At 46.3% G+C, this 21,602-nt stretch overlaps 1 protein-coding gene across 1 annotated transcript in view; it reads right to left on the bottom strand.

The window, feature by feature from the left end:
• Positions 1 to 2,151: 2,151 nt before the first annotated feature.
• LOC149343384 (phospholipid-transporting ATPase ABCA3-like) overlaps positions 2,152 to 21,602 on the bottom strand; it is a 50,756-nt gene continuing 31,305 nt past the window's right edge. The window contains exons 10-17 of the mRNA XM_089545891.1: positions 19,139 to 19,396; positions 16,151 to 16,399; positions 15,039 to 15,193; positions 9,612 to 9,770; positions 8,169 to 8,350; positions 5,253 to 5,426; positions 3,714 to 3,936; positions 2,152 to 2,477 (exon numbers count right to left, since the gene is read on the bottom strand). Coding sequence (XP_089402017.1) covers positions 2,256 to 2,477; positions 3,714 to 3,936; positions 5,253 to 5,426; positions 8,169 to 8,350; positions 9,612 to 9,770; positions 15,039 to 15,193; positions 16,151 to 16,399; positions 19,139 to 19,396 — 1,622 coding nt within the window. The 3' untranslated portion in view covers positions 2,152 to 2,255. The remainder of the gene's footprint in view (positions 2,478 to 3,713; positions 3,937 to 5,252; positions 5,427 to 8,168; positions 8,351 to 9,611; positions 9,771 to 15,038; positions 15,194 to 16,150; positions 16,400 to 19,138; positions 19,397 to 21,602) is intronic.

The following is a 21,602-nucleotide window of genomic DNA, read 5'->3' as shown; positions in this document are numbered from 1 at the left end:
GTTAACAAACCTTCACATATGATACACAAGAAAAACCACACTGAAAGCAAACCACGCCCGACATAGAATGTGCATGTGCATGTGCATGGCAGGAAATGTGCGGAGATTATGCGACCTGCTCGCTGGATACGGGCACGTAAGTTATGGGGTAATTCTCGACAATTGGAGCTTTATCGTTGGGGCAATTATTGGTGCTGTTCCTTGATTTAAAAACGATGTGCATCGGTGTTATGCTTCCGTCAATGGTTTTCTTATGTTATTTGTCACTATTAAGCTTTCCCTGCCGAGGCAAAGGAAGTTGTATAGTACAAGACGATTTGGTCATACCCTGAATGCAGATATTTCTCCATGGGCACTGGATGTTCTCAAAGGAAAGATATTCTCAGAGGGGCTGTCAACTAAGGTGCGGTATTCCTGGGACGTCAAAGGACTGCGCTTCAGAAATATGCTCAGCAAGAATTTTCTTAACGCTTTTTGTAGAAGCTGAGTTGTGTGTAGTCAAAAGCCGAGTTTCAGCATCTTCGCGTCTTTCCTTCTCTTCAATCAATTATTGCACGCTCAAAGGTCGGCCCTCCTTGATGGCACCACCACGGGACTTCCCTGTGGGCGGACCTTCATGACCCGCCAGGGCAACGCTGCTGACTAACCACGGGAGCTGCGTAATATGGCAAACCAACTCGCCCAACAAACTACACTGCTAAACCAATAGAGGCCTCTGAACTAAATTACGCAGCAGCCCGCTACATAGGAGAGCGCGAGCATGAAAAATTCAACGGAAAGAGCTGGCAAAGTTTGGCGCGACCTTGCGAGTTCTGTGCTTCGTGTTGAAGTGTGTTACTTGGCTCATGTGTTCATGACGAGAGAATATAAAGTATAAATTGAGCGAGTTTATGTACTTACCTCAGAAAGTTTTTCAGAAGCCCTTTAAGTTGGTTCTGGCATTCTCAACTCCATCGCTAAATGACGGAAACATGATGCCCGGTTGACACGCTACTATTCGCTATGCTTATACTGAACACAGAAATAAACAGGCTGGTATATCAATCCGCTATGGGTTGTGGTGTGCTACAAAGCCCGAACGTCAGCTTACTTACCCTTGGTCCTCGACAAGACGAGTTTGACTTCAAACTACTACTTCGCTACTGAGGTGCCCAACAAACGGCATCGAGAGAGAGGCACGCATTTTCCGGATAGAGTATCCTACAACGAGTGCACAATGAAACAGCGTCGTAAGCAACGCAGCACTACAGGTTGTATCTGGGGCCCCTAGGTGCTGCGCTGCTCTTAACCACACAGCTTAATCAGCTTTGCCGCTCCAGTAGACAGCATCAAACATGACAATCGCTAAACATTGCTTGCGCTACGCAAAGCTGTCCACGGACCTAGCGTTAAAAGTAAGAAGAGAAAATTTTTCAACACACGGATCGTGAGAAACGTAGATATGACTTTTATTTATTTTCTAAGACCCAGCCACATTCAGGGGCAGGGCTTGGAGTACGTTGCAAGTTACAGCAGAAGAAGCATTTTCAATTTAGACCGATAGTAAATTTCGCTTACCAAACACACATGTTCAACAATAAAATACGCGAATATAAACTTATAGCAAGCGAACCACAACACACCTCAGGATGTTAGCACCCATGTCTCGAGCTGAAAAAAAAAATCCGGGCATTATGAGTGATTCTCACCGGTAGAGCATTTACGTGGACTATGGGCTACGCTACCACAAAAACAGCAGTGTACAGAGTGCGGTCGGCAGTAAACATAGCAGGGATCTTTCAGCTTCAGAAAAGCTTTTGTTTCTGCATGAAAAAACAATAGTCCCACTCCAACCTAAAGCACTGCATATTATCGGCGCCTTTCTTGCTCAGAACGGCATGTAAACATCAGGAGAGTAACCTGACAGGGCATGAAAGGAACCTCAATGTATTGCATATTAGCAAGGCACCAGTTGTGTGCTCATGTGCCAAGTCATGTAGGTAACAAACCGTATTAAGAGGCACCAGTTGTGATGTAGAAGGTATTTCCTCTTGCGTGCGGTGCTTTCATGACAAAACTTGCTGCTTGTCCCCTTAGAGATAGCAACGCCAACGACACCTTCGCAACAATGCCATTTTGAAGACGTTCTTTAATTTAATAACTCCTGTTAACTCCCCCACCCCCCTTTCGGTATGCGGTGACTCAAAGCATTGAGGTCAGATGGGAGCGTGCAGCATATATTCTTGTGGGCACCGGTTTACTAGTCCCCGCTGCCTTCATAGTCCCAGCGTGGTGACACCTGTCTTGGGCGGCTCTGCCGCAGCGGCAGCGGCTGCCTCGCTGGCCTCCTTGCGCGTTACGCTGAGGAAGATCTGCTCGAGCGAGGTGTCCGTGATGAAGAAGTCCTGCAGCTTGAACTTCTTCTTGATCTGCGCCATGCCCATGAACATGTCGCTCCAAAGCATGCGCACTCGGGACATTCTAAACTCCAACAAGCCCTGCGTGCGAAAAGAGACGTTTTGAGAGACGTCTGGCATCTGGCTGTTGCTTTGAAGTACCAGCAGCGCTTTCCCCGAGAAACTTTTCTGGGAGAGCAGAGGAGGCTCTCTTGCGTACAGGCAGGCAGGCTAAAATTCTCTGCTTATATGCTCAGACATCGGGTAGTCATGTGAGTAATAGCTGTTACAACGGTAAAATGTGGCGTGCATTGCTATCCGTGCGTTATTTTATGACCTGTAACGTTGTCTATAACGTTTTGTCATTTTTGTCATCTTCTACTGACTCCGGCATTCGCTGCGCTTTGCTCTCTGAAACATGTTTTTACCGCCCTGTTCTAAATTTCAAATTTTTTTCTTTAAATGTTCACATATAAGCTCCTGCCTATATTTCCACGAAGCAGGATTCAGTGCAGGCGAGAGGAAGAAAATTCGTTAACAAGCTGGCAAAACGCAGCTTGCTGTTCTTTTTCCAGCTAGATACGACAACGCACTTCCCGCACCTCAAAACCAACGTTCGTTTCGGTACTTTAGTAACTATTTCAACTGTAACCCGCAGACTGCCCAGAAAGGAGCACATTGCTTACGTGTAATTTTCAGCTGCGGTCAACATTTTTTTCTTCATTCCTGGCGACAAAGCGTTCATTGTTTTCCTCACGTAAAAAGGTGACTACATAAAGGCGTCAAATTGTTTTAAGTTTCTATTCTTCACGCAGCCCAAAGGCGCTTAGCGAACGCAGAGAGAGTGAGAAACAGTGTTTAGAAATTATAAATGAATCATTGGAGACAAGAACCCAAAGGAATTCACGAACACTTAGGCTCGGCACTCATACCATTGCTTGCCTACACGGCTAGCAAAAAAAAGTAGTTATGCAGTTTTCTACGCAAGACGACCGTACCCGAAAATTCTAACTAAATAAAAAAATGCGAGTTTAGTCGGCTTCCATTTATGTCTTTCGTTTCTTCACTTGGCGATTGCGAATGACCATGTCCAAACATTCGCAATTTTTAACAATATTTTCTTCAAAATTTGTGATTGCCTTATTGTAAATAACATTTTTGGTTAGGATACAGAGAACCCCATAAATAGATTAAGGTTTAGGATTGTTAGGACAACTTAAAGAAAGATCCTATCAACACTTACCGGTCTGTCCGCCACCCTCATTAAAAATATTTTCCGTGGCCGCAATTGCCGCCTTATACCAACCGGCACGTGGTGCTCGACTTCCGAATCCTCACCTCGTAGCTGTGCACGAGCTCCGCCCGGCGGAAGACCTTGCGCACAGTCTGCGCCACTTCGCGTTGGTAGTCGAGGTCCTCCTTCCGGTCCGGGTACGTCTTCACCGTGATGGTGTAGCCCTTGCCGAACTTGTCCTTCAGGTGCGCCAGGGAGCCGAGGCACTGGAGTTTGCCTCCTCCCAGGATAGCGATCCGGTTGCACAGAAACTCCACATCCGACATGCTGCACGCGTTACAGGAAAATGTTAAGAGAAGCGAGAAAAATGCCAAGTTTCTGATTTCAGAGACCATCTCATTGCAAAATACAAGGAGGTAGGTCGTAACGAAACGAAAAGGGTGCGTTTTAAGGAGCTTCAAATAGAATTAAATTTTTTTCAGGAGCAAGCTGTAAGCCGCAGCGGAAGTCAGTTATTTTAAAAATCAGTGTAGATAGGGAGCTAATTAACTAATTAAAATTTTATTGGCACAGTACCATGGTCAGTGCCATGAGAATTTCAAAGCCATGGGCCATGCGATGGCAGATCAGTTTTTGTTTTTGCAACGTCATTCTCTAAGTTCGGCTCAACGAGGAATCTCGGCGCTTTTTTCCGCATAAAATCGGCCATGAGCGAACGAGGTGCGAAGGAAGCTCGGAGCAAATGCAGTGACCGCTGATCACGTCTTTTAACTCCATGCAATGCCCGATTCTAACTGCCTGCGCTGTTGTACGACGTCATGCAAATTTTTTGGTTTACTACTTCTTACAAAGAAAAATAAAGTCGTCGCAGAGTGCATAGCCGCTAAGCGGAAGGTAGTTCATGCGATGGTGCTCTTGAGAAGGGAGTTTAAATTTTGGACTCATTAGTGGAACGTCGTCAGTGGAGGTTGCTTTTGCGTCTAGCTCCCTGCACGCTTTGAGCACTCAGTTTCGGTTTTGTGCAGGAAAATGCGCCGGCTCTCCTCGCACTTTACAGCTTTACAGGAGCACTTTTTCTTCCTTTAAGTAACTAATGTGGCAGAGTGTTGTCCGTGGCTTACCATTCCCAACTCCCCATTACCACTATCCACCATCCTACGTTAATTTAAAAGTTAATGAATTTCAGTTTTGCAGCAATTGAGTTTGGATACTGTTTGTTTCTTCAAAGATCTTGCTGATTCTAACTCTGTATATTTGGCAGTTTTTTAAAAAGTTCGCTGAAACCCCGGTCGGTATACGACTATTCTAGAGTCGTTCGTAAAACACGAGGCATAGAATACGAGGGCTAAGCTAAACAATGGACAACCTTCCAATCGCAGTAACACGAGTGAAAAAACAACGCTGTCTGCAATGGTGGAATTACATCGTAATGATGCTAGCTATCGGTGCCCAGTGTACTTCCATTAGTGATGAAGGTTCCCGAGAGATTGTACACACAACTGCGACACGGCAAATCTATTCACGATGGCCCGCACTTCTTCGTCCTCGTGAAGAGCATTAAAGGTGGATACGTGACATGAATGAGAACACGGTGAACATCTGCTAAGCGCCCTGCATAGAAATCGTATAAAACAAGAACTGACCTGTGGGAGGTGAGAATAATAGAAAACTTGGCAGCGCGCTGTAGGGCGCTGATGTAGTTGACGATGCGCTTCCGTGACGTGGTTCCGATGCTGGCGTAAGGCTCGTCCAGCAGAACCACCTTCGGCATTCCTATCATTGCGATGCACAAAGACAACTTGCGCTTGTTCCCCGCGCTGCGAAAAAGCACATAGAAAGAATTAATACACTCGAGCACAGTTTTATGAGAACATTCAGAACGAAGGCAAAGCCTTTGAATTTTTTATGTTGAATTCATTAAACAGTAACGCGCAACTCAAATTTAGCAATCAACCAATGCGTAGTTTGCTTCCATCTAGTGCACATGCAATGTCTTTTTGCTTCCTTGCCTGTTAAACGCAGGACGAACAACTTTTCGTTAAGCGAGACTAGTGCGCTGAGGGGATTCTGCGATGACCCAAGTCGAAGCCTTTAAATATGCGCCTTGTCCTAGAAGCGGTGCCCTTCGAAGGCGTTTTAATACTCCGGCGAAAGTCTTCTAGCGTATGGTATGGAGCGTGTATTAAGCCTAGGAAAAACAAAGGGGGTAGTGGAGAGGGGATTGCGTGGCTTTAGGAGTTGCTTAGGTAATGTGAGCGTATCTGCGCAAGACACGAGTAAAAAGCGGTTGATGGATTAGTGGCAGAATATAGGTAAAAGAGGCAAAGAAAGATTGTTTCTGCCAATTTCGCTGTGCCCGAAAAATTAGTGGACTATGTCGTTCATAAAGAATGAATATCTCAACAGCGTTGTTAAGTAAAAACTTGAAAACCGGAAAAAGAGGGGCTAGAAGTAACAGCATCCCCGCCCCCCCCCCCCCCCCCTCTCCCCCCCTTCGTCCCCACTCTCCATCCGAAACATAGCATTATATAGAGACCGCACGAGCGAGCGAGACGGGTATCCTTCCACTCATTCGCCTAATCTCACCATAATATTTGTGAAATCAGTCAAATATCTGAGGCAGAATAAAAAAATGGCATGATATTAAAAAAAAAATTCCGCCAGATATTTTAGCGCTTACTGGGTCTATGAAGATGCAAAATCTTTAAGGGCTTTACTGCCCATCGGAAAGAGGTCGCTACTCTTGGCTCCGCCACAAAATTCTATTCCTGTGCCCCGACGTTGCGTACCTAATGCCACGCTTTGATTTATTTTTGCAAAAGGTTAGCTACATAACATGCCTAGAGTTAAGTAGTAAACAAGATGCGCACACGCTGCCTGTGAGAGCAAGCCAGTGGGTTAGAAAGAAAAAAACATAAGAAGCACAATACACGATTGAGGTGACCACTCGGACAGATGCAACAGCAAATGTTCGGCAGTTTATCGTTCATTAACAAAGTGGGGTCAGCATGTCAGAAATATCTGCTTGAGCAAAGGACTTAGTGTTAAGATGGCACACAAAAAACCGAGGACAGGAAGGGCGCTGCTCCTGTTCACGGCTTTGCTTTTTTTTCGTTGTGACTGACTGATTGGAGACCTTTTAAAAAATTGTCAAGCGAAACCGAAATGAACCGGCACAAAATGAACTTCAGGTTCTAGCTAACCTAAGAAACAGTGAAGACCACCCATGTCTTTAAACAAGTACACTGCGTAGACATAGGTACACATAGGTAGGATGATAGCTGATTTTGACATGCACGTAAGTCCGGCTGAAAAGGAAGATGAAGAAATTTATCGAAGGAAAATTTGAGAAATCACAGGAGATTTTGCGGGTATTCCTAGGAATGCATTTGCAGCGGCTGAAGCCGGCGTGTTGAGCATGCATCTACGAGTTTTTTTCTTTCTTTTCAATAGTAATAACGTAGCCGCTGTGATCCCAGAGAACACCTATCATGTCCGCTGCCTGTGCTGTGTGCAAGCCGATAACCATGGAGCCAGGTTACGGGAGGGATACAAATCACAACCATGGCCGTTCACCACTACTTCGGAGACATTTTGCGCCCTCCCCGGATGAGCTCATAATCCTGTGCTAATGGGAACCTTGATTAGTGGCTTGATCGTTGGGATTGGTGAAATTTACTTCATTTTATTTGAGAGAGTCAATTTTGAGGCGCCACAATATTATTTCGAAATGCCACATTTTCGGACTACATCAGGAAATTGTCTAATCCATCTACTTGGCATAAAGATAAAACTTCAGGCAGAAATTTACTCCCTTCATTTTTACGCGAAATGTGCATGCAGTTCCTTAAGGAGCAGCTAAGTATGTTTTAGAATTCGACGAGTTTTAAGGGATGGAATGTGTGAAACTTGCCGGCAAAGCATGCGAAGTCTGTGCTAACACGTAATCGCCGATTAAAGGCCCGTCGGCTTTCATACTTCTCTGCAGTACACAGCAACGGTTACAGTCCACGGTAATTTCATTACGTACGGCAGCGCTACGTTTCCAGAAACGATTTATTCAAGGAAGAAAATCAACTTCGCGGAAGGTAACCCACGAAGCATTGTTTGGTGGCACCGGACGACGCACGGAATCATGTGGGCGAAGGCAGCGGACAACTAAAATTTTGCTGATGATGACGTCATCACAAGGTTCTCCGCACTTCCTCAGCGCAATAAGGAGAAGACAGAACAATGTCGCGGTTTTAATCGGCGATTTCGTCAACATTTTAAGTGCTACAGCAAAACTACTTGGCGTGCTTTACCTGAAAGCATTATACGTTCCACTCCTTGAATTACACTGAATTCTGAAAAGTCATTAACGCTTCTCTTTAAGAGAAGAAATGGCGTCGCGCAGCCAAACAACGGCCGTCACCTTGAAGGGACGCGCTGTCGTCGAGGCAGCTCGGAAGCTACGACCTCAGTGCGCACCATACACCTGGGAGGGAGTGCAGTCGGCCACACAGTCTTCTCCAGCGCTCAAAGACGCGCCGCACATACAGTTTCACGTTAGAACGCACCTGTAAGTGGACACGAGGTGGTCCCTGATCTCATCCAGGTGAAAGATGTCCATGAGCGTGTCGAGGTACTGCATGGTAAGCGGAATTCCGCGAAGCCTCGTGTAGAGCAAGATGGTCTCCACGCCCGTGAGCATGTCCAGGAGACCTTCTCGCTGTGGGCAATAGCCCAAGTACCGTCGGAACTGCGAAGCGCGTGGCGGCAACCGAAGTTTATTATGAAGACACTAAGCTGCACAGGAAGGACGACTTTATTATCCCTTACTTTATGCCGAAGAAATAGACATCTGCCTTGTTGGGAACGAACGACTTTGCGCTTGCGGGTGTGATTTTGAAAACTCCCATTTTTTCCACATATCAGTAGCGCGTGTGTACCTCTCTCCAAAAATTAATTTCGGTTGTTAAGTTAATACAACAGCCTTTCATCTTGAAATTATAATTCGGAAAAGAGTTGGCCGACATTACGCTTCTTGGTATTGCGATTGTGAGGGCAGCTGCTGCGGAATCTGAACCATAGGCGACCGTATACAGAACACGTAGTGCTAAACGGAGGCGGATATGGGTTTCGGGTTTCTGCAGCACGCACAGCGACACGCTGCCGCTGAGCTTAAAGCTCTCTCTCATTGAGTGAATGCTCACTGAAATCACTTTAAATGACATTACAGACTTAGGCAAGTGAGAACGAGGCAAGAAAGTATATAAGCTCAGATTAATGCCATTCGTCAGAAATTGCACTCATTTCCCCGCTTCAAAGTTGGCTAAGGCAGTTACTTGGAATTCAGTGGCCTCTTCAGCGCAGTTCGCCACCTTATTGGCTGTTTGTCCACTTGACCGATTCCGTAAATTTCGAAGGAATTGTCTGCTCCGTTGGGGGGCACACAGCCTCATGCAGATTACGAACAATTCGCACCGTCTTTGCTCGAAAGTACTTCGAAGACTAAATAATTGATCTGGCGGGCCATGTATAATACACAACACATCGCACTATGCGCCGGTGGCGGCGTGAGTACTCTTCTGCCTGTGCAACGTTCATGCTGCATGTTTGCATAGCCAGAGGTCGTAATCGCAGCTTGCGTTCGACTTCATCACCACAGGATGACATTCAAATCATTTACTGGAATGAAATAGTCGTACAGATATCAATACCAAAAATTAATGTGCTGACTTCAGGACGAGGCCACAAACCGTAGAACAGCACAAACGACAGTTTCATGTGATTTTTCATTTATTTTACACAGTCTAGTCACTTCTTGAAGTTAGCGTATTCTTTACATTAATACGCATAACACACTAGCCCCTTTTAAAGCAATACTGAAAGGTATCAATAAAAACTACGAGTTATTCTTTGCCTCCTACCACCGTCTCTATTAAACCATCAGACCACGTGCTCCCTGGCTGCGCAGGGGACAAGACAAAAAGGGCCGCTGGAGAGATGCGCTCGCTGACCTCCTTCCCTTCGTGCACAACAGAGAATCCGCCACAGAATGCGTCTCCGTCGTGTGGAAGGATCTGTCCCGTGAGTATTTTGAACGTGGTCGTCTTCCCGGCTCCGTTCACGCCCAGGAGGCCAAAGCACTCTCCTGAACGAAGCGTGAAGCTCAAGCCCTGCGTCGGTGAAGACATCCTCAAATCACGTTATGCACTTCCTGCTGACCTATGCCGTCGTACCGTGCCCTAAAGAGAATACATTAGAGACATGGAGAAAGATTTCATGCTGTTTCGAAGAGGAACGAAGATGACACAATTGGTGTAGTGCATCAGCGTGGTACTCGAGGTAGAATTTTTTTTTTTTCACAATGTGTTCATTGACAACGGGCATACAGCGTAGAGAGGACCACTCAGAAATCACAAAGATGCTCGCGTGAGTGCAGTAAAGAGCACACTTAGCGTTAAAGCTCGTCATGCAGTGTTTGCCCAATTATTGAGCAGTGATCGCGTTGGAGCCATGTTCTCTATACGAAGTAAAATATTTCCTTGCATGTATGCAGAGTCTGCACTGAATAAAAAGTAACCACGCTGCAGAAGTAGGCGGCTGCCTTACACTTACATAAAGCCCGATGCTCGTGACCACATCGCTGTTTTAATACAGCAGCGATTTTCAAAAATAGTTTCCGGAATTACCAATTCTCGCGCAAAAAACTGATTAAGAAACCCTGTACACCGGCAGACAGTGCTATTCGTCGCCAGGAATACGGACGTCTCGACGGCTTTGGTATTTCCTGCGGTTGTTTTATGATTGTTGCCCCTCCCTACGCCGGAAAAATTCAAGGCACGCATTATACAAAAAGGCCTGCGTCCTCCGCATTTCAGTGGACGTGAAACGCAAAAGGCGCCCATGTTCTGTGCAATGTCAGTGCATGTTAAAAATCCAAGGTTGTCGAAATTATTCCGAAGCTTTCCACCATGGCACCTATTGTCTCCTTCGCTCCCGCCTTCCCTCACGGCGCTCTTGAGGTGTCCACCGAGAAGTGAGACTATGCCATTTCCTTGTTTAGAAAACCACTAATTTACTCCAAAAGTTCATCGCTCACTTTTTGATTGTGAAAGAAATTGCTCCATGAATCTCTAGGCAAGATCCGAATATGGACAGCAAACACCTTGACCGCATTTTCCTTTAAAACGTCATTATTACAATAAGATGAATTTGTTAAAATGAGCATGCCTTCTTTCTTCTTAAAGCAGCGCGAAACACAGGACGTAGTCCTGTGTTTCGCGCTGCTTTGATATGAATCCGTTCCAGCTTGCCAAGGTTCCTGTTCTCGTTATGGCTTCTTTTAAAGGTTTTTTTTCATTTAACTCCATTCTTACAATCATTTGCCTAAAGTATGGCTATATGTCCGCGATATGCCTAATATCTCGTTTATATGCTACTCCGAGGCTTTCAGTTATGTTAGCTACAAAAAGTTCTGAAAGAAATCAATAATTTTTTGTTCTGGGTTAACAAACAAGACATGCTCATGCTTTAACCATGAGCATGTCTTGTTTAACCCAGACTTTTGTAACGTATGTGGCGCTAATTAACAAGCAAATGGACGTAGCAAGCGCTATATATGCAGCAGGAAGTCTTGTAGCTTTAACAAGAAGCACAAATATTGAAGTGAATTGATCGGGCCGAAAGTCAAGAACGTAAGTTCACGACTTTGTTCTGTTTTGGTTTCACACTGAGTCGAACGAGGGGACCGCGCATCATTTGGCCCGTATCCTAAAAGCAGCAATGGAAGTGCTGCTTAGCCGTCACGGAAGCTAGAACATAATGGTTTCGTGCCATTTGTGCATGGTTTCGTGTTGACAGTTGATCGTTACGTTTCTGAAAGTGCCACTGTGCTTACATGCAACGCGATATTTTATTTCATCATGCAAAAGCCCTTCGCCGGTTACAAGGCTGTGCACGAAACGCTACTCCATACGACGCCGTTTGGCTAGGAGCTGGAGCCTACCGATCAGTGACGGATTGCCTCAGTGCGCAGATCAAGGCCGCAAAACTCCAACAGGGTACTTAATTCCGAAGACATTTGTCTCATCGCGTTCCTGGTTCCAGCACTCTATTTTCTCCCCTGACCTACAGTGACCGGTACTGAATTGCCAGATACTTGTGACAGGTTGTCAGGAATACTGACCCGTTCGTGTGACCAGCTGGAACTTGTGCTGAGTAACAGCTAGTCATGACATGCATGTCACTTGGCAGCGTTTAGGTTAGACAAAATTACGAAGATATACTGCTAGGGCCGGGATACATGGAGCGATTTTACGCCGGCCGCCGCCAAAATGGACCCGCCAGATATTTGACACGCGGCGTCCGGTGAGACTGGAAGCGGCGGCTCCCGCTACCAATAGCAGTGCAGGAAGCCCGCTTTTCTGGTTTTGCTGCTTGCGCCTACCGCCGCTAACGTGCTGCCTTGACCGACAAGCTACGCAGTGATTTTGGCGAGGAAATGCTATGATCTTGAAAATAAACGCTTGATCAAGCATTAAATGTCGCTTTTTGGATAGAACGCGACCTTATCTTAGATCTTAATGCCAGCGCTTCCCCCTTAAGCGAAGGGGGTCGAAGAAAACCGCGCCGATGGCATCCGCAGCTGAGCGGGCATCCCAAAGCACCCTTCCTCATGCATTCGAGAAGGGGAATCCTTACATCTATGCGCACGGGCTAAAATTGCTGCAGTGGTGTCGAAATGAACACTTCGTGATTTTAACAGAAGGGTCAGAGTCGCTGCTCTCAATGACCTGCTCACTTGTGGTATTTATGTCCTGGTCACAATTGCTTCCGCGTCGAGGGATACACGGCGGCGCACTGCCGCTTCTTGGTTCCATATATTTGTGGACGGGCATCGCACCGTTGCGAAGTTTTCTGCCGTGCGAACTTCGTCAAAAAAAAAATTGGCTGAGACCTAGCTGGGTTATGCTCGGTAATTGCGAAAGGAATTTCCCCTGGCTGCGCCTAGGTTGGCTGGTGGTGTGTCTTGGTGGTGCTCTTAGTAAGGATTATGTTATCAAAGTTAGTTAATGACGCTTAAGGGTCGCCTTTAGGAGCGGAACGCGACGGCGTGTTGTAGCGCTGCCAGGCAGTCCACGGAACGCCACCACCCGTTCGGCGCGGTGCCTTGCCCTTTCAACGCGACGGTTTTTGAGGAAAGGAAATTACGCAGTAATTCTCTGTCATCTCGGTGGACACCCGAACCGCACCTTACAGGAAGACAGGAACGCCACCACCTGTTCAGCGCGATGCCTTCGCGGTAGGCGGCATTGCAACGTAAGGCCGCCGGCGCGCTGCGCGCCCGGTTTCGCGGCAGATGGCATGACATCAGACCGCTAAGCGCGCCGCGCGCGGCAGGAGCGGGAGTTAGGCCGCGCTTGGTAGCTGCGTCCTCGCTACGCGACGGCTCAAGTTGGAGCCCCGCTCTTGCAGCTGTGACGTCAGACCGCTAAGCGCGCCGCGCGTGGCTGGAGCAGGAGTTAGGCCGCGCTTTGTAGCTGCGGCCTCGCTACGCGACGGCGCGAGTTGGGCCCCTGGTTTTTGCGGCAGATGGCATGACGTCACAGCAGGGGGTCAGGCTAAAGGTCATTGGTAGCTACCGGCCTCGCTACGCGACGGGCTGAAAGTGCAACTAGTATTGCTTTCGCAATAAAAAAGTCGCAAGTATCCCGGCCTTTAATGCGTCCCCATAGCCGCTTGGCGGCCCCTTGGCTCGTGCTTCCGCATACACCGACACGGTTATTGCCATCATATAGTGCTTTATTACACATCATCGTTCATATTATTGGCGGCGCTAAATTAAACATCATCGTCCATATTATCGGTGACACTAATTACTATCCGGCATAATCTAAGTGTTTTGGTAATGGAATTCTACTGCGCGGCGTGAAGTGCTTATACAAAGCCCCCATTAATCCTTCTAAACTAATGTGCCTCGGAAATGTTGAGGAATCATGCCTGGCTCCTGGCCCAAAGAATAGCGGTTCGATTATTCATAACCAATTTTGCTAGTTTCACAAAAACTGATTTTCTGCACCACAAGCCTCTCGACCAATCAGGATTTTCCAATCACACCGACACCTAGTATTCAGCCGAACAGGACACGTTAATACTGACTTTCTTCCTAGCTTACTGGGACTCGTACTGAATAGTCAGCACTTCGTGGCATGTACAGCATTCGTGACATGCTTGTCACCAATGCTGACCTTTTTCTGCGCCGCACTTTTAAGTACCTTTATATTACTACCAGTAAATACTAAATACTAAGTACACTTTGGCACTTGTTATTATGTCAAATGCTTGATTTTGCTGTCACAGCTAGAAAGACCTCACACAACCACATCTATACTCCATCACAGTAGTTACTCGCAGCACTACCAGAACTTCGATGGGTGCACAGGCAGCATTCCGACGCCGCGGAATGTTGTGCCAGCATAAAATAAGGGCATGGGAACATGGGATAGTATTCTTTAGTGCGCGCCTAACCCTCTTTCACATCGACCATTAACGTATGCTCGCGTTACCTAGGCTATTTCCCGTGTTTGTAAGCGCGGTTCTTGCGTGCTCTGAGATAGTTTTGAAGATGGCGGCGCCCTTGAAGGATCCCTCGCTTTGGACTGAATTCGTCGCTGTTACTGCCGTTTTCAGTAGGTTCATTGGCTATAAATTGAGAACCACGCTTTCGCTTCGTCTCAGCGCCGTCACAGCCCTAAAAGGAAGTGTTTCTTTGTTGACCAAAATGCTTGCCGTCTTAAGAACCAAATGGCGCCGCCACTGTGTTGAGCTGAAGATTCAGTATTCGTATGTCTAAGTTGAATGCTAAGTGCGAATGTGCCAAATGTCGTACGTTGCTAGCGTCGTTTTAGAATCTTTTCTAGCCATATCTCTGTACGCCGCAAGCAGGACGAGCAGAAGACTAGGATGGGAGGAGGAACACATGGCACTTCAAACAACGCACAGTTCTTATTGTATAACTAGAAGACACTTGTTTGTATTCACGCATGCTGCACATTTTCAATCTCTGTTTTCTAACCGCTCCCCTTATTAACAATTTTGTCTGTACTAGTGTCGTCAATAAACGAATGATGCGATCTGTATTTGGAACTGAAGAGCCGTAGCACTTCAATTTGTTAACGCATTTCCAAATAATACTGTGGTTAAAATAGTTATGAGATCAATATCCCCGCTATTACGATTAAAGGCTTTCACCATTATATACGCGCTGTTACCAACGGATACAACGATGCAGAGATGGACGCGTGACAATGTTCTACGAAATAATGCTGAACAGAACTGCGCATTCGTTAAGCGGCATTAAGAAAATGGCTCCCCATTATGAAGCAATTATAAGCTGTTTCGTTCGGACGTCTTTTGCAGGCATGTTCGCCATCTGGGCTTGCCTGTAGAACTAAGTTGGTTTCGGTGTAGCCATAGGCCTTCTTCAGGCGACACACAATCATGGCCGGTTTCATATTCTCGGGCGCCGGCTGCTGCTGGTAGACCATGGCCGCCACCACCTTGTCCTCTTTAACCACGTCCGTGTCCTCGTGCTTGGCTGCCTAAAGAAAGAGAACATTGACCTCAGTAACTTGTAACTCAGTTGCTTGTAATTTGAGCTCACTAACTTTAAATGGTGACACACTGCGAAGGCTGACTGACGAACAACACTAAGTAAAAACTTGGACATGAAACCAGCGGTCACATGCACACACACCACATTGCACTGAGCTGTGGAGAGAGTTCGCCTTATCACAAATCCGCGTGAACTGTTAAGATATAAGTCTGCTGCGATGAGCAACGATATCGAAAACGTCACTGCTCAGCCCGCTTGCTGCTCCCAGTCGGGCGATGCGAAAAGAGCACTTGATAACTGCGCCGCTGTATGACGCGTGTTCGTATGCGTGGCTGGCGCTCTTTCTCGTCGCATAGTTTCGGCCTCACCCATATGCGACCACGAAAATTAATTACATTGCAGCGGCGACGGGAGCGAAAATAACAAAATTATAAAAACTGATATAGATGTTACACTAGGCTACGACCCTCTCAATAAGCAAAAAGTCTGAGAGTAGAAGTTAAAATAGTTAATTATTCACTGCCAGTTAACCAGCCTGTTAGTTTCGCGACTTAGCTGCAAATGAAAAATTGCTATGCCGAACTTATAACGCCTATTTTTATAATTAGCTTACAGTATTAAGTGGACATGTGGTAGAATCATTATTAATGCAGTGATGAGCATCAGATCTTGTTGTTTCTTCTTCGTAATTTAATTCTGTCGAAAATGACTACACGTAACAATACTCATAGCGTACACTTTACCACTTCTCACTGTAAGCCTACATTCCTTTCGTACGAAATCATTACTGCCACAAAGGAAGAAACACTCGAGAGATGAGATTATTCGAAAGGAGCCGGGAGTTTCCAAATTGCATGATGACTCAAAATTAAAGGAAAATAAAACTGACTAGCTATTTTTAGACCAACTTGAAATTCCCTGCGTGGGGACGATGTGAACCTACCTTGGTGGCTTTTCCCACTCTGAGTCCATGAACCACGGGTTGGGGTTCAAGCTGGAACTGGTCTTCTGGTAGCGGCTCAGTCAAATACCGGTACAGCTGGCGCAGCCAGTAGCGTTCCCCAACGAGAATGAGAATGAAGAGAAGCGGGCCCTCCACAACTAGCGTGACCACCTCGAAGAAGACAGAGTAGGGGTGCACGTCCAGCGGGCCGATCGCGTATATCGACGGATCGGGTTCTGTTTGGTCTGCGGAGAGACCAGAGCATCCTTTCAGGATGGCGCCACTCTTGCAACATAAAGAGCGGAGTGGTTTGCACGGTTAGGACAGTTTTACAGGCAATGTATGAGGCAGCTGGCGCGACATGATTTCAACCCTTCCGCTTGGCTGCACCTGCCACTTAACCCGTTTTGCTGAACCAACAAGACTTCAAAGACTTCACCAGGCTTTACCAGCATGCATAACGGCCTTTTCGCTCGTGACCCACCGAGTGCTAGCGCACGAAAAGAACTGGAGGATTTTCCTCTCGCTACTTTGCTACACGCAACCCGCCGCTTGTCAGTCTTCGTGTTTCTTCTACCACTTGCATTTTCCGCTTCTCTGAAGTTGAGAGGGGGATTTTCTCTATATACACATTGCAACCTGCCAACCATGGCAGGTGGTAGCTGGCAGGTGACGCCGTAAGTAGGACACACAACGGCCTTTTCGCTAGTGACCACCTAGTGCTAGCGTACTCCACCTGCCAAACGCGGCAGGTGGTAGATGAAGGTTTCATCTGCAAGCTGGACGGCTTTTTCGCTTGGGTGGCATCGAGTGCTAGCGCAGTAATTAGCAATGGCGCCTGAAGGGAAAATGGAGAAACCTTGTACAACACCTGCTTCTTTTCTGTGCCAGCCACATTACTTGACGTTCAAACAGATCCCATTCCTCAAGTTGCATTCGTTTGAATGGTTCCGATCGTTTACGTCTCGCTAAAAGCCGTCGCCTATATGGAAGAGTAGCTTCCGTTACAGCGCGATCTGCTGATATGACTGCCAAATGCTCCCAAGAGAAAATAAAATTATTTGTCCCTTTTCCGCAGTATATTGCTACTGATGGGACACCATTTCCCAATCACTGCGAACGCGCAGAGGGTGCAAAGACGAGCGAATCAGAGAGCGGAATAAAGGGTAACAGGAAGCGGTTCGATATATTGAAGCCGTCTACTTTGAAATCGAGGCGTTCACCCTCTCTCATAGTGCACACAGTGCACCGAGTGCCCCTCTCTCGGAGTATCCCGGATTTTTGAAACACCGCTCCTGATGATTTCAAGGAACATGGTGTATTATTTGGTTGTTCGTTTTTGGCAAGCTCAGACTCCGTAACGTTATTTTCCAAGAAAATATAGTGGCATTTTGCCCTAATGCTTGATGTTTACTACATTCTCAGGAAACTAAGAAATGACTTACTACCCACGCCGAGGCATCGCTATATCAGGAAATATGTTTATTAGGCGCGTAGGCCTTGCAGCGTACAATACTTTCACGACGTTTCTAAAAACGGAGGTGTTCAGAATTGTTCGAAATGATTGTTTTCTAAACCATCTTAGCCGAAATAACTTCGTAACAAAAACTTAGCAGCTGTTTCCGGATTGTTTTGGATTAGGTCAGGGTCACGTGCGTTGCCTAATGAGAATAAATTTTTCACCTTTGAGCACGAACTTCATATTTTTTGTGCACTGAGCGGAAGCCCCTTCTCACAATTCAATATTTGTGTGCTAGATTATGTCAGTATAAAGATCACAGGTTCTCTTCTTTCCTTCCTCGCACCAGAGGTGCCCCGCCAGAGAGGGGTGCGTTCACTCGAAGACTGAAGCTTGATCTTCGCACCAGGGGTGCCCCGTCAGAGACGGTCTTGTGAACAGTTGAGATGCAGGGGTAAGGCGAATACTTGAAGTTTATGTACAGCTATTTACATTGCATACAAGTTCAGGCACTAGAGACAAATTAAACAGCAAAGGACAAACAACAAAAAGGTGGAACTGGCTAACACTAGAGGAGGCCCCTACTCGGCATAGCCGAAGATGCATAGCACCTGACCTTAGCGCAGAACCCTTTTTCTGGCTCCGGGGACCGGTTTTAAAGCCCTAAAGGCCCGGCCCACATTTCGTAGCTTCCAATCATGTTGTGCTCTTAACATGATTGGTTCTTCCTTCAACAAGGTAAACCACCCTCTCTACCACTAAATAAATATAAAAGAAACACAAATACACATTCGTGCCAGTACGTGCGCGAATCGGTACCGCGGGCGGGGGAGACCCGTACTTCCTGGCGCGTTCGCGAGCGACCGCGTTCCGAGAAAGGTGACGCTTCGCTTTGAGCGCTCCCAGCCGCGTTCCGATGACCCCGCGTACACTAACAATCCCTTACAGTGTCACAGCCAGATTTGGCTCACAGCCAGTTTTGTGTCCTTTGTGCAACTTATATCTTTAAAGAACACATGTAACTGTGCATGAACACAGGGAAGGCCTCTCAAGGGCTTTGTCGATAATGTGCATGAATCGCTGGAAGAAAAAAAAGATATGCAGGAGTCATAAAATGATGCGACAGGTCTGTGTCATCAGTATGATTTGTACATTTGTACATCCCGGTTTTCCATTCACCGCCTCCAAACTGTGTATTAAAATTTAACTTCGCCTCGCTTTAATTTCGCGCGCGCGTACGCACACGCACGCACGCACACACACGCACACACACGCACGCACGCACGCGCACACACACACACACACACACACACGCACGCACGCACGCACGCACGCACACACACACACACACACACACGCACGCACGCACACACACACACACACAAACCCGCATATCGTATTTTGTCGAAAAAGGATTATACTGTCAGTACAGTAAAAAACAGGATGCTATTCTCCTTGCTGCTTTCTTCACTCAGCGGAGAGCACCGGCGCAAGCGTCGACGGAGGACGACAAGCCGACACTCACGCTGACAGCACTGTTTCACCGACTTCTTCGCCTCGATGGTCCTGGCTTGGCATTCAGAAATCAGCGCCTCTCCGCCAGCCTGACAGATGGCGTTCTCGGCAGCCAGCTGCATCAGCTTCATCATACCGCGCGAGTACGAGTAGTTGGGCAGCAGCCGCGCGATCTGCAGCACCAACTCGAGGAGCACCGTCAGGGGGAAGCTTTCGAGCGTGGCAGCATAGTGTTCCATGAACACTGAGCCCAGGCAGCACAGCGACGCTGCGAAGGATGCAGGAAATGAGAACAGATGTGCTACAGCAATAGAGTCAGGAGCTGATTCCGAAATAATTTACTCAACTTTAGAATTCAGCTTTTTCTTGGACCCATCCTGGAAGATTTGTGCTAAGTAATGGTGACTGAAAGCTTTGCCAGAGTCTTCAGCCAAGACAGGCACCCTAGGACTTCAGGCTTTCTTTCATTCTCAGTTATTTTGGTCATATCGTAGAAATTATAAAATTGCTTGACCCATATCAATTGGCTTGTTCTGGGTCCATAGTCAACACATGATACATACGTCATTAGAAAAATGTTTAAAGCATCGATAATGCAACCTTGGCTCCTTGGCTCTGGGGCAGGTAGTTTTTAGAGTCTCGTATACACCGTCTTTTAACGTAAAAAGAAAGATAATCTAAATTGAACGGCTTTAGATGGAATCTTCGAGATGTTTTCAAAAGGCAATCAGTGCTTCTTATGTGGCCTTGCGGTACGCTGCACGCTGATTTCGTTATGGTTAGCAAAAGCGCTATTGGGCACTGTGGCGCTTGCACCGACCGAAATGAGAAGTCCACAGCGGAAAACTGAAATTCTCCATAATCTATTTCCTAATTTCCAATGCGTGAATGTGGGTCCAAAAAGCCTTGCAGCGAAGTCGACCATGAGGTGGAAAAGATGTGAATCCTATTAATTAGGATTGGTACCGCTTTTTGCCAGGTCAGGAAAGCAATTTCGTTGCTCAGACAAATATTTCTTTCGCCATCAAGGTAACCAAACAGCCAAAAGTAAACACCTTAAAATATTTTAAATTTTTCAACGCGGCTACAGTGTAGGCGTAGATTTATTCACAATTCGGTCGCACCATTGGCTTCTCTTTGAGGTACCAGTTCTCAGTAATACCTTTGACCTTTAAAAAGAACGTCAATTTTTATGGCAATACTGTGAATCCTTTTTCTGATGTACTACATATCCATAAAAATAGAGCAGCTGTTTGGCCACATGGACGTCGATGTTCTGAAACGTCAGCCAGTTTTCTGCGATGCCCTTGAACCTGGTGCAGTAATAGTGCAGTCCGTTTTTATTGTCCAATCGCAGGACTTGCTAATGCTGAATGAGATAATCTAACCACGCCGCGTACGCTAGACTGTCTAAAAGGTAACGAGGTATATTAGTACAAATTTTAAATCATTTCTAAGTTTCGCATACACTGTTTGAGCCCGTTAAACCGTATCTTTACTTTTACAAGAAAATTGTGCCTAATGTGGCACGCATTTCTTTTATTATTATAGCGAAGTTAAACTCTCAAGTGATCCACAACATTCTCAGAACGGTGGCCGCAAGACCATAGAACCTCTTTAGAGAAGCGTCAAGTGTTCACGAGAAAAGTGCGGTCACTCCTTCAGACTCAGTCTACATTTTATCACGAGAAATACGCCATCGTTCGCATCAAAGCGCACACAGGAAGGCATACGTCTTTTCATGATGTTCTATCACTCAACATGAAAAAAAAGTCCCTGAAATGAAACGTTTGATGACAGGGCTTTTATGATATGTTTCATAAAATGCGCTTAGAAAACACTCTTGCCCTGAGAACATAAAATGCTCTAAGAAAATGCCCCTGTCACTCGTTACATGTAAAGTTATTCGCAGCGAATGACATTACGTGCTAATGACTTTTTTTTGCTGCTATATGTGCGCAGCCAATGACATTTACAGGCGATAACATTCGCCTAGTCAATGTGCTGCCCAAATTCATTCAACTTGCGTACTTTTGCGTACGCAAGTACGCAACTTGCGTAATTTTGCAAAATCAATAAGTAGAAGACATAAATAAAGTAAACGTTGTAATTAATTGATAAAATTAACATTTAATTATATTTTCATGCACAGCACGATATTTGAAACAATGTACGGAACTATATTCTTCCCAGTCACCGACGGCTACTGTCGGCCATGTTTGTATGCAGTCGTTGGCGAAGCGAAGATGGCGTAGGAGCGCGGTCGTGAATCATTCTCCAGCAGCGTTTTTCGTCATGGACGACGACTGTTCAGCTTCTAAAGCGCAGTGTGAAAAGCAGAAGGTGTACTGGAGCGACGAAAAAACGCGCGCACTCAAAGGTTTGGACGGGCGAGGAAGGAATCGCTGGCTTCTTTGATCTTGGCTTGCTTTGGATATTTAAGCAAATTCTTTGCCAATTTATGCTGTCGTATG

The sequence above is a fragment of the Amblyomma mixtum genome, chromosome 5 (assembly GCF_055824585.1).
Source record: "Amblyomma mixtum isolate Tamu chromosome 5, ASM5582458v1, whole genome shotgun sequence".
NCBI lineage: Eukaryota > Metazoa > Arthropoda > Arachnida > Ixodida > Ixodidae > Amblyomma > Amblyomma mixtum.
This window is presented reverse-complemented; position numbering and strand designations above follow the sequence as displayed.